General features: G+C 41.5%; 1 protein-coding gene across 1 annotated transcript; it reads left to right on the top strand.

Annotated features, from left to right (window-relative positions):
• Window positions 1–686: 686 nt before the first annotated feature.
• On the top strand, window positions 687–13674 carry LOC144538477 (spastin; the record flags this gene model as incomplete). The annotated part of the gene is made up of 11 exons (XM_078282553.1): window positions 687–780; window positions 1907–1981; window positions 4834–4905; window positions 5265–5340; window positions 6849–6940; window positions 8020–8099; window positions 8742–8784; window positions 9604–9683; window positions 10014–10084; window positions 11265–11305; window positions 12406–13674. Coding segments are annotated over 11 exons (850 nt in total), but the record flags the coding sequence as incomplete, so codon positions are not given.
• Window positions 13675–13929: the final 255 nt, after the last annotated feature.

A 13929-nucleotide genomic window follows, 5' to 3' on the forward strand; every position in this document is an offset into this window, starting at 1 on the left:
TTTACGTTCCAGAGCAACCCGTCCATCTATTGGTTAGATATGTTTACGTCCCAGAGCAACCCGTCCATCTATTGGTTAGATATGTTTACGTCCCAGAGCAACCCGTCCATCTATTTGTTAGATATGTTTACGTTCCAGAGGAACCCGTCCAGCTGTTGGTTCTCAGGTTCAGGTCTTGTCAGGTTAATCTGTTTACAGGAACCTTTAGCCTGTTAGTCGACTTGTTTTCTTGAATAAACCAGTTAACAGAATAATCCCTGAACTCTTTGAACAATAGCAGCTCACTGATCATTAGGGTCAGACTGATGTTGGGGTCGATATCATCCTTTGATTAATGATCAGATATCATCCTCCTGGTCACACATACAGAAAACCTGACAGGCCGTTTGATTGTCTTTGCTCATTTCATTTATTCATTCAACTGTTTTTTGAGTCTGGTCGTATTGATCCTGTATCTGTATGAGTCTGGTCATATTGATCCTGTATCTGTATGGGTCTGGTCGTATTGATCCTGTATCTGTATGGGTCTGGTCGTATTGATCCTGTATCTGTATGAGTCTGGTCGTATTGATCCTGTATCTGTATGGGTCTGGTCATATTGATCCTGTATCTGTATGAGTCTGGTCGTATTGATCCTGTATCTGTATGGGTCTGGTCGTATTGATCCTGTATCTTGTGTGTTTCAGTGGGTCGTCGGTTCGATTCGAGGACGTTGCTGGTCAGGATTTAGCGAAGCAGGCGCTGCAGGAGATCGTGATCCTTCCTGCACTGAGACCTGAGGTGAGTCCTGACCTCAGTACATATTACAGACTGTTATCAGGTGAGTCCTGACCTCAGTACATATTACAGAATTTATCAGGTGAGTCCTGACCTCAGTACATATTACAGACTGTTATCAGGTGAGTCCTGACCTCAGTACATATTACAGAATTTATCAGGTGAGTTCTGACCTCAGCACATATTACAGACTGTTATCAGGTGAGTCCTGACCTCAGTACATATTACAGACTGTTATCAGGTGAGTCCTGACCTCAGTACATATTACAGACTGTTATCAGGTGAGTCCTGACCTCAGTACATATTACAGACTGTTATCAGGTGAGTCCTGACCTCAGTACATATTACAGACTGTTATCAGGTGAGTCCTGACCTCAGTACATATTACAGACTGTTATCAGGTGAGTCCTGACCTCAGTACATATTACAGACTGTTATCAGGTGAGTCCTGACCTCAGTACATATTACAGACTGTTATCAGGTGAGTTCTGACCTCAGTACATATTACAGACTGTTATCAGGTGAGTCCTGACCTCAGTACATATTACAGACTGTTATCAGGTGAGTCCTGACCTCAGTACATATTACAGACTGTTATCAGGTGAGTCCTGACCTCAGTACATATTACAGACTGTTATCAGGTGAGTCCTGACCTCAGTACATATTACAGACTGTTATCAGGTGAGTCCTGACCTCAGTACATATTACAGACTGTTATCAGGTGAGTCCTGACCTCAGTACATATTACAGACTGTTATCAGGTGAGTTCTGACCTCAGTACATATTACAGACTGTTATCAGGTGAGTCCTGACCTCAGTACATATTACAGACTGTTATCAGGTGAGTCCTGACCTCAGTACATATTACAGACTGTTATCAGGTGAGTTCTGACCTCAGTACATTTATATTACAGACTTTTATCAGCGAGTGAGCAGAGAGGTTCAGTGTCTGAGGAACTCTTTGTAGCAAAGCAGAGGGATGGAAGAATGTTTGTGAGAGAGAGAGAGAGAGAGAGTCTGCTGTAGAAAAACTGATGTCCAGTTGAATCAGAGATCATAAATAAACATTATCAGTGCGTTCTGTGAGTCAGATTTAAAATGTCGGTCAGCAGAGTTTCTTCTTCTCTAGTTGTTTACAGGACTGCGCGCTCCAGCCAGAGGGCTTCTTCTCTTCGGCCCGCCCGGCAACGGAAAGACCATGCTGGTGAGTCTGAGTAAAAATAATAACAAACGGTTTGAATTTTATACCATATAAATATAAAATGCATATATATGTGTGTGTGTATATAAATATATATATATATATATATATTTATATACACACACATATCTGTGTGTGTGTGTGTGTGTATATATATATGAGATTATATATATAATTTTATAAATACCTAATTATAAATAATAGTTTTATTTTATTTATTTATGGCTCAGTAAGACTATCAGTCCGCTCTTTCCACATGAACCAAAATAACTGAGCGTTGCTGCTTCTACATTATTGACCCAGATTTTATACAGATTTTATTCTCCAGAGCGTTGCAGTGAGTTGAGTATGTGTGATAATCAGATTAAAGGCATATAGAGGCCAGAAGGAAAGGTCTGGATGAATTTAAGGATAAAGGAACATCTGGTCTAGAAATGTTGCACTTTTAAAGCGGAGCATCTCTTGTTCCTGTAGTCAGCCGCTCTGAAACCAGAGAAAACCTTTGATGTCAACAGCAATGTGAAATCTGAAGCTACTTTATTTTGTTTTTCTAATGAAATTAGCTTTATTTTATGTTATTATTATTTCCTGTCTCTCCCACTTCAGATTTTACATCTTGCTACCATGCCCCATAATGAATTCTCATCACTCCACGTCAATGAGGCTACAGACACACTCTGCTCCTCGCTAGCCGCCTCTCTAAACAATCTCTGCCCTCTCTCATCCAAACCTGCTCGTAACACCCCCCCCCAGTCCATGGCTCACCGGTGTCATCAGAGAGCAACGGGCGGGGCTCAGAGCAGCTGAGAGAAAATGGCGCAAATCCAGAGATCCCACTGACCTCAGTGACTATCAGTCTCTCCTATCTGCATTCTCCTCCCATCTAAAAAGTGCCTAGACCACTTACTATCAGGAGAAAATCAGCAGTGCCAAAGACGCTCGAAAATTATTTTCAGCTTTTAACTCACTCCTCAACCCTCCACCACCTCCACCCTCAACTCTGCTCACTGCTGACCTCTTCGCATCCTTCTTTACTGATAAGGTTTCTACCATCAGTAACCAGTTCTCTGAGCCTGACCAGCTCAGTCTGCCTCCAGCTAACAGAGTCTCACTCCTTTCATGTACCCATCTCACCGAGGAGCAAGTCTCCAAGCTTCTGCTGGACTCTAGTCCCACTACCTGTCCGTTGGACCCCATACCCTCCAACCTCCTGCAGGCCATTTCGCCCACACTTATCCCTGCAGTCACGCACATCATCAACTCCTCACTTACAACGGGTGTGTTCCCCACTGCTTTTAAGCAAGCCCAGGTTACCCTGCTGCTAAAGAAACCTACACTCAACCCGTGTCAGGTTGAAAAGTACAGGCTGGTTTCACTCCTCACCTTCCTTTCCAAGACTCTTGAGCGCTCAGTCTTTAATCAAGTCTCTGAATTCCTTTCTGAGAACAACCTGTATGATCCTAACCAGTCTGGCTTCAAACGCGGACACTCTACTGAGACTGCGCTCTTGTCTGTAGTGGAAACACTGTGATCAGCTAGAGCTGCCAGTCAGTCCTCTGTTCTAATGTTGCTCGACCTATCGGCTGCCTTTGACACGGTTAACCACCAAATCCTCCTCTCCACACTCGCTGAGCTCGGCTTCTCAGGATCTGGTCTCTACTGGTTTGAGTCCAACCTCTCAGGGAGATCCTTTAGAGTGTCTTGGAGAGGGGAAGTGTCTAAATCCCACTGCTGGTCCACAGGGGAACCTCAAGGGTCAGTGCTTGGAGCCCTTCTCTTTTCAATATACACCACCTCACTTGGTGCAGTCATCCGCTCACATGGCTTCTCATATATTGATATTGCTTTTAAACAACAGTTCTATAAACAAAGCTAATTATCAAGTAATGGTAACTCGAGGCAACTTCCCAACTACAGGCTAGCAGCTACTTTGACGAATTCAGCTTACTTTCTTCCCCCTCGTCCTGCTGTGACAACCATTCACAATTAAGGTCAAATGTCTCCATATTTGCGCTGTCGCTACTTGGAGCGAATTAAGATAGTTTTGTGTAGCCATCAATGTTATATTAGAATACCAGTCAAGTGGAGTGATACGTATAGTAAAAAGTCCCAGTGCTGTTATACTGTATATCAGCACTCGTGGAATGCCTCTTGTCCAATCAATCATTACTCGACCGGAACTCACTGTTATATAAGAAGCGGACATGGCAACCCACAAAGTCATCCCTGTTACGTCCTTCTCACAAACCAGCTGCAGCTTTCTCCAGACCTGAAGGAACTGCTATACTGAATGACTGACTAAATGACACATGGGGACATGAACCCAGAGTCTCCAGTGTAAATGACACATGGGGACATGAACCCAGAGTCTCCAGTGTAAATGACACATGGGGACATGAACCCAGTGTCTCCAGTGTAAATGACACATGGGGACATGAACCCAGTGTCTCCAGTGTAAATGACACCTATGGGGACATGAACCCAGAGTCTCCAGTGTAAATGACACATGGGGACATGAACCCAGTGTCTCCAGTGTAAATGACACATGGGGACATGAACCCAGAGTCTCCAGTGTAAATGACACCTATGTCTGTCACAAAGGTCACAACACAGTCACAAACACTGTGATATGAACACTAGGCAAGCGAGCATTACTGAATACGAGGTGAGAGAGCGCCATTTTGAGTAACAAACCTGTTATTCCAAAAACAGCTTTGCTGTCTCAGTGTAGTTGTTACTAAAATATTCGGCAAATATTTGTCACACTTAGATTAGCCATTGCAGGCAAGTAATCAAATATTTCAAATTCCACTGTTAGCAGCTTAATGTGATGACTTTATTATTTTATGGAACAGGCAAAAGCTGTGGCCATGGAGTCCAACGCTACCTTCTTCAACATCAGCGCTGCCAGTTTAACCTCCAAATACGTAAGTGCCTGAACATCCACTCACAGCTACTTTAAGCCCTTGATGCAGCACACAACACAACACAACACAACACAACACAACACAACACAACACAACACAACACAACACAACAGCTAAATTGCCCAATAATCTCTACAATGCTGGTAAAGAATCCTGTATTTTACTTTGTAGCTTTGCTTTCTTCTACTGTTGTTAGGCCAGATGCCATGTGTCAGGCATTAGCGTTGATATGTTTATATGTATGTTGTATATTTTTAATAATTGTTGTTGTGCTGTTTTTTTAGTCTTACATAAATGTAAGAAATAAAAAGATAAAAAATAAAAACTAAACTGTAAAGCCTGTTGGTTGTTTCTATCAGGTGGGTGAAGGGGAGAAACTGGTTCGAGCTTTGTTTTCTGTGGCCAGAGAGCTGCAGCCCTCCATTATCTTCATAGGTAACACGCATGTTCATACACTTTACATGCTTACAACACATGTTCATACACTTTACATGCTTACAACACATGTTCATACACTTTACATGCTTACAACACATGTTCATACACTTTGCATGCTTACAACACGCATGTTTATACACTTGATGTGCTTACAACACGTGCATACACTTTACATTCTTACAACACGCATGTTCATACACCTTACATGCTTACAACACGCATGTTCGTACACTTTACATGCTTACAACACGCATGTTCGTACACTTTACATGCTTACAACACGCATGTTCGTGCACTTGATGTGCTTACAACACGCATGTTCGTACACTTTACATGCTTACAACACGCATGTTCGTACACTTGATGTGCTTACAACACGCATGTTCGTACACTTTACATGCTTACAACACGCATGTTCGTACACTTGATGTGCTTACAACACGCATGTTCGTACACTTTACATGCTTACAACATGCATGTTCGTACACTTGATGTGCTTACAACACATGTTCATACACTTTACATGCTTACAACACGCATGTTCGTACACTTGATGTGCTTACAACACGCATGTTCGTACACTTTACATGCTTACAACACGCATGTTCGTACACTTGATGTGCTTACAACACATGTTCATACACTTTACATACTTACAACACGCATGTTCGTACACTTGATGTGCTTACAACACATGTTCATACACTTTACATGCTTACAACACGCATGTTCGTACACTTGATGTGCTTACAACACATGTTCATACACTTTACACGTCCTGTCTCACCTGTCTCTCCTGTCTTCCTGTCTCTCCTGTCTTCCTGTCTCACCTGTCTTCCTGTCTCACCTGTCTCCCTGTCTCACCTGTCTCCCTGTCTCACCTGTCTTCCTGTCTCCCTGTCTCACCTGTCTCCCTGTCTCACCTGTCTCTCCTGTCTTCCTGTCTCACCCGTCTTCCTGTCTCACCTGTCTCCCTGTCTCACCTGTCTCTCCTGTGTTCCTGTCTCACCTGTCTTCCTGTCTCCCTGTCTCACCCGTCTTCCTGTCTCACCCTGTCTCACCGGTCTTCCTGCCTCACTTGTCTTCCTGTCTCACCTGTCTCCCTGTCTCACCCGTCTTCCTGTCTCACCTGTCTCCCTGTCTCACCTGTCTCTCCTGTCTTCCTGTCTCACCTGTCTCCCTGTCTCACCTGTCTTCCTGTCTCACCTGTCTTCCTGCCTCACTTGTCTTCCTGTCTCACCTGTCTCCCTGTCTCACCCGTCTTCCTGTCTCACCTGTCTCTCCTGTCTCACCCTGTCTCACCCGTCTTCCTGTCTCACCTGTCTCTCCTGTCTCACCCTGTCTCACCTGTCTTCCTGTCTCACCCTGTCTCACCTGTCTTCCTGTCTCACCTGTCTCCCTGTCTCACCCGTCTTCCTGTCTCACCCTGTCTCACCCTGTCTCACCTGTCTCACCCTGTCTCACCTGTCTTCCTGTCTCACCTGTCTCACCTGTCCTGTTGTCAGATGAAGTGGACAGTCTGCTGTGTGAGCGGAGGGAAGGCGAACACGACGCCAGCCGCCGCCTGAAGACCGAGTTCCTGATCGAGTTTGACGGGGTAAAACTCTCCTCCATGTTTTTAGCTTAGTGTCCGTTTGTGTTTTGCTTCTGTCTCTCTGTTTAGTCAAATACTCTTGTTATCCAACATCTAATTTTTTAACTTGTTATCCAACATCTAATTTTTTAACTTGTTATCCAACATCTAATTATTTAACTTGTTATCCAACATCTAATTTTTTAACTTGTTATCCAACATCTAATTTTTTAACTTGTTATCCAACATCTAAGTTTTTAACTTGTTTTCCAACATTTTTTAACAACATTTAAAAATGTTTTAGCATTGGACTGATCAACCTGGTGGAACATTTGTATTCTGTTCACCGCACAGATCCGTCGGCTCGGCACGTTAGGAAACGATTCAGCTGGTATATAGTATATAATATACTGTATATATTCAGTATATATACACAGTACATAGGTTAGCTACCTACACCATGGAAAACATTAAATATTTCATCACTGATAAATTCACAGTAATAGAATGTTAGCTAAGGAGATTTACCGTCTGTATGTGCCGTGAACCGTAAGGTTTTCATGACACTGGCGTTTCCGGCACATTCCACCACTTTTCATTCAGCAGCGTCTGACTGCAGAATACAAGCTGGCAGCGCCGTGAAGGATCAGGAAGATCACCAGTGTGCAGCTGTGATCTTCAGCTTCGTAGCTTCACTGATCTGTGAAACAATAAAAACAAGTTTCTAGGCCGCTAACGGAGCTAACTGATAAATCAAGCTAAAACAGCAAAGCCTTCACAGCTGACTTTGTTTTTAAAGAATTTATGTTGTCCATTTCAGACAAAACTGAGTCCAAAGCTGCATCGCTTAAACTGTCGTGAGCGGCCATTGTTGTTTTTGAAATTCAGCCGCTTTTGAAACCCAATCCAGAGCCTCGGGCTGCAGACTGATTTTGGTTTTTAAGGCCGATACCAATATTTTGGATTCAAGCTGCCAATTGATGACATTTTTGCCAATATTCATGTTCTTTAAAGATTAAATGTGTAATATTTCTGCCTTACTAAAGTATAATATGACTAGTGGCAGACTGGCTGGTTCCATACAGGTGTGTGTGTGTGTGCAGGTTCAGTCCGGAGGTGAGGACAGGGTTTTGGTGATGGGGGCGACCAACAGGCCTCAGGAGCTGGACGAAGCTGTTCTCAGGTCAGATCTTCATGTTGTTTTGTTTTCAGCCACTAGATGGCAGTAAAACCTTCCAGCTACTCTCTCTCTCTCTCTCTCTCTCTCTCTCTCTCTCTCTCTCTCTCTCTCTCTCTCTCTCTCTCTCTCTCAATTAAATTCAAAGGGGCTTTATTGGCATGGGAAACATGTTTACATTGCCAAAGCAAGTGTGAAATAAAAACAAAAAATGTAAGTACAATTAAAGATATACTAGAATAAAGAAATGTGTAAACATTACAACATTGCAAGCTCTCTCTCTCTCTGTCTCTCTCTCTCTCTCTCTCTCTCTCTGTCTATCTCTCTCTCTCCCTCTCTCTCTCTCTCTCTGTCTCTCTCTCTCTCTGTCTCTCTCTCTCTCACTCTCTCTCTCTCTCACTCTCTCTCTCTCTCCCTCCTCTCTCCCTCTCTCTCTCTCTCTCTCTCTCTCTGTCTCTCTCACTCTCTCTCTCACTCTCTCTCTCTCTGTGTCTCTCTCCCTCCTCTCTCTCTGTCTCTCACTCTCTCTCTCTCTCTCTCTCTCTCTCTCTCCCTCCTCTCTCCCCCTCTCTCTCTCTCTGTCTCTCTCCCTCTGTCTCTCTCCCTCTCTCTCTCTCTCTCTGTCTCTCTCTCTCTCTCTCTCTCTAGGCGGTTTGCTAAGCGTGTCTATGTGGCTCTACCAACTGAGGAGGTGAGTCAACAGTTTGGGTTAGGGTCAGATGTTACAGTCCTTTTTAAAGGAAACTAAATGATTGACAGCACAACATTAAACCAAATAATGGAACTTTTTAAATGAGACATTTTTACAAACTGGATCTTGTAGACATTAGAGATACTGAATCATTGAATCATGTAGAATTAGATTCCAGTGGTGGCGGCGTAGGATTGTTTCCGACTCGCGTGATCCAAACATTTCCAATAACTCCAGAGCGTTGTAAAGTCCAAAAGTCAAAATTTCTTGAAAAAAGATAGATATAATCACTTCCGAAATTCACAACATGTTTTTACCTAACGAAATATTCTTCTTCAATCCATATTTGTTGGCGTTTAGCCTTTCAAAACAAAAACATTCAAAACATTTCACTGCGGTCAAAAAGCTGTCCCGCTTGCCACACACAAAGGGAGCCCGCTGTATTAAAGGGGCGGTCCTGCAGCCATCAAACAGCAGCTATGGCTCTACCTATCCACAGTGCTATGTCATACAATAAAAAATGTAACAAAATAAACGATACTTAAATAATTCGACCCATATAATGTCTGCATACAAACAATATAACTAGATTACATTACATTTACATATTTACATAATCACAATAACAAAAAATCTATTTCGGCTCTAACAAATCATGAAGTTGAATATGAACTGAATATGAATGTAAAACTCTCCATAGCTCTTCTACAGTCTCTCTGCACCATATGTAGTAATAGACATGTGATGAATATTAATAGACTTTATTGATTACTGCGGTCGATCTGTAAAGCTGGATGTGTGTTGGTGTTTTGTCTGTAGACTCGCTTCAAGCTGCTGAAGAACCTGTTGGGGAAACATGGAAACCCTTTAACTCAGAGAGAACTGAGCCAGTTGGCCAGGTAAATGGTATCAGTTATTGATCGACTAATTGATTTTTAGAATTACACGCTGCCCATGAGATAGCTATTTGATATTTTTTATTTGCTATTAGCTATTTTTCAGAAGAAAAAGCTTAAAATGTTCATATTTTCTTGTAGTTTGTGGAAATTTGTACTGAGGAAATCTGTTGACTCGTGTCTATTTCTGTAAACAAAGCAGACAGCACTTTAATGTTTAACAGATTTAAAAAAAAGAGTTTTAGAAGCAGGTAGTGGGATCAGACTGTTAGGATGTGAAGCAGGAAGCTGAACATCTGTACTTCCTGTCCTGTCTGTCTGTGATTGGTTCAGAATGACGGAGGGTTACTCCGGCAGCGACCTGACCTCATTGGCTAAAGACGCCTCCCTGGGTCCAATCAGAGGTGAGATTCACCCGGATTCATTCACACTGATTTACTTTATAGTTATTATAGATATTACTTGTTATAATAATGACCAGTTATGGTTTAGGGTTAAAATATATAATATACATATAATATACTTCTGTCTCCCCCTGAACACAAGAAAAATAGAATGGAATTTTCTCTTCTCCTTTATGTAAAAAAAGTAACTATAATTGCAATACCATGGTAATAGTAAAGTGTAATATCTATATTTGTACATTTCTATAGTTGTGTGACTTATTCTCAAGTGTAAAAGTAAAATTATAAATAAATAATAATTATTATTATTATTATGGATTATTGAATTATTATCGATTGAATGATAACAAATACATACAATTAATCATTTCATTTATAATAAACCAGAACTTATGATGATGGTGATGATGGTGATGATGATGATGATGATGATGGTGATGGTGATGATGATGGTGGTGATGATAATGATGGTGGTGGTGGTGGTGATGATGATGGTGATGGTGAAGGCTGTACAGTCACAACCTGTTCATTATGACAGCTGAATAAAAACAGCTCATTGATTTTCTTCCTTTTTTTTTTGTTTTTTGTTTTTTTTCTCCAAGCCTTTTGCAGCTTGTACTGCCATCTGGTTTCTGAGTTGAACACCTCCAGCCTAGTGTAGTGCAGTATAGTATAGTATAGTGGTGTATAGTATAGTATAGTGTTGTAGAGTATAGTGTTGTAGAGTATAGTGTAGTGTTGTATAGTACAGTATAGTGTTGTATAGTGTAGTGTTGTATAGTATAGTGTAGTATAGTATAGTGTTGTAGAGTATAGTGTTGTATAGTATAGTATAGTGTTGTATAGTATAGTGTTGTAGAGTGTAGCGTTGTATAGTATAGTGTTGTATAGTATAGTATAGTATAGTGTTGTATAGTTTAGTGTTGTATAGTATAGTATAGTATAGTGTTGTAGAGTGTAGTGTTGTATAGTATAGTGTTGTATAGTATAGTATAGTATAGTGTTGTATAGTTTAGTGTTGTATAGTATAGTATAGTATAGTGTAGTATAGTGTAGTATAGTGTTGTAGAGTATAGTTGCAGAGTAGTTTAGATGATGTCATGTGAATCTGATCCGGTTCATGTGTTGCAGAGTAGTTTAGATGATGTCATGTGAATCTGATCCGGTTCATGTGTTGCAGAGTTGCGTCCGGACCAGGTGAGGAACATGGCGGCCAGTGAGGTGAGTTCACAGCTCTTCTAGTGTTCTGTGTTTTTGGTATAACAGCAGATCGTGTCAAAGTGCACAGCAAGCAGAAACGGTAACATTTCAATCTACACGAAGTTTAACAAATCTTTCTTATGGCTGCAGGACATTGCTACCTAACCATGTGGAAATAACAATAATAATATTTATTTATATAGCACTTTTTCAAAATGCAGTCACAAAGCGCTCTACAAAGGATAAAAACAAAATCAAAAATGGAAGTCAAAAACAAACAAAAGGTCATTACATAAAAACAAGTCTAATAAAATAAGTTTTAAGAAGTTATTTAAATGATGATCCAGATTTTGCAGCCTGTGTTCCTCAGGCAGGCTGACCCCAAGTCTAGGAACCCATCAATAATCTATAATCAATAATCTGTCATCTATAACCAGTAGTCTAGGAGGCCTGACAGCAAAGAACAAATGGGAACCTCTTGTTTTCCATCTACATTTTGGAGCAGCCAATAGGAACCTCTTGTTTTTAATCTACATTTTGGAACCACCAATAGGAAGCTGCCTGAGGACCTTCGGCTGTATCATCTGGTTAACAGATCTGTGATCAATCTTGGTACCAGAAAGTGATCAGTAAAATGTTAAGATCAGTTCTGACACTTAACAGGCAGCCAATGTAAAGATGAGGTGACATCGTCTTTTTTCTCATTGTTTTATTCAAATGTAATAATTACATGTTAGTGTGTGCTTGATGGATAAAGGTTTTCATGCAGCATGGACTCTGCCTTCTGTGCATTATACTGTATCTATTCTAATGTGACTTTGGTTTTATTTAGATTTTATTGTCATGCTGCTTTCTTACTGCACATCTCCCTTGAAAGAGTGGGACTAACCTGGTTAAATAAATAAAATACTTAACTGGACTGTATTAGAGGAATTTAGAGCACTTCAATAGCCAAAGCACACATATTACACATAGAGACACATACATGTAATGTGCCTCACCTCAGGGGTCAGAGGTCAGGGGTTTGGTACCTTGCTCAGCGGACTCTGATTGGAGTTCATTACTGTTGCGATGATCGAACCCACAGCCTTTCAGTTACAGGACGGTCTGTCTGTCCGCAGGTACGAAACATTCGCTTCAGTGACTTTGTGGAGTCGCTGAAGAAGATCAAGAGGAGCGTTGGGCCGCAGACTCTGGAGCTTTACGTCCGCTGGAACAGAGACTATGGAGACACGACCGCTGTATGACACACAACCAGAGACAGCACTTCAGTTCAGGATGCATGTTCCCTCCAAACCCCATCTTCCAACAAGAAAGGATCTTTTACTGACCTTTGCAGCAATATTTCTAAAAACAAATAAAGAATATTTCTTCTCATAACTGAACTGTTACTTTCCATAGTTTGGACTCAGTTGGCCAAAGAAATGTCTTCTTTGAGGAATTCATGCATTTCTTCGAAGGAGCCACTAGAGGCCGCAGCACATGTACATAATGCCTTTGTTGTATATAACACCAGTCAGGGCCGTAGTCAAGACAAGTCCAAGTCAAGACCAGGTCCAGTCAAGTTCGAGTCGAAAGGGGGTCGAGACCAAGTCAAGCCCGAGACCAGAGCAAATCAGGTGCTATTCAAGACCAAGACCAAAACAGATAAGAAACAGCAAACATGTCTTTCCAAATGTAAAAATAATGGAGTTTCTTCAGGATCAGCAGAGATGTCGATCTGTCTCAGGAGCTTTATGCTCAATACTTCAACATCCAACTAATCAATGCAAAGAAGTTTGAGGAACATTACGTACGATACACAGGTGGAATCCCTCAAATTGTCTTTAGTGCTGGCAAGACAATAGACACCAGTGGACCAGATGGAGAAAAAAAACATATCTTTGAAAATTGTTAGATAGGCAGGAAAGTCATGCCAACATCCAATAGAGGACGAGGTCAAGTCTGAGTCACAATAGAGACGAGTCCAAAACTTCAGAAAAGCGTTCTGGACACCAGACTGAGACCGGACTGAAACCCAGGAACATCCAGGCACCTGGAACATCTGTCTGATATGTTGGTCTGCTCCACAGGTAGCCAACCGTCTGTTGGAGTCATATTCTAGAAGCATCTACTAGGCTGGTAAAATACTGAAAGTGGCCGTTGAATTTCGGGATTCAGTAGCCACTGAGTTCCCTGATGACAGAAGGCCAGTTTGTGTATTTAGCAGTGAACTTCTGCCTTACATGTAGATGTTGGTGCTTCTCTTTGGGTCCCTGATTGGAAGTTTTTTTTAAATGTTTATAGATGCTTTACAGTTTTATCACCAACCAACTGAGTCTCCATGATGGAGGAACATGGAGAACTGTGTGTTAGTTAATAAAGTGTAAATCTGTAGCAAGCAGCTAGAAATAGAGAGCAGCTGCTGCAGCTTGTTGTGGTGTGGCTGTAGATCCATTCAGTAACGTTCTCAGTAAAAGTGAATAGTGTGATAAGGTGGATTTGGTTACTGTGACACAGTAAACTGTCTTGTCTTTAGCCCTAGTCTCTACTCCAAAACACTCTGAGTTGTAGCTTGAGAAGAGTCAGCTCAGTTAACCTGAACAAACTGTTAGCTAGCTAACTAGCCAGCAGACACACTGATGTTAATGTGAACATGCTAACGC

The sequence above is a fragment of the Centroberyx gerrardi genome, chromosome 3 (genome assembly GCF_048128805.1).
Source record: "Centroberyx gerrardi isolate f3 chromosome 3, fCenGer3.hap1.cur.20231027, whole genome shotgun sequence".
NCBI lineage: Eukaryota > Metazoa > Chordata > Actinopteri > Beryciformes > Berycidae > Centroberyx > Centroberyx gerrardi.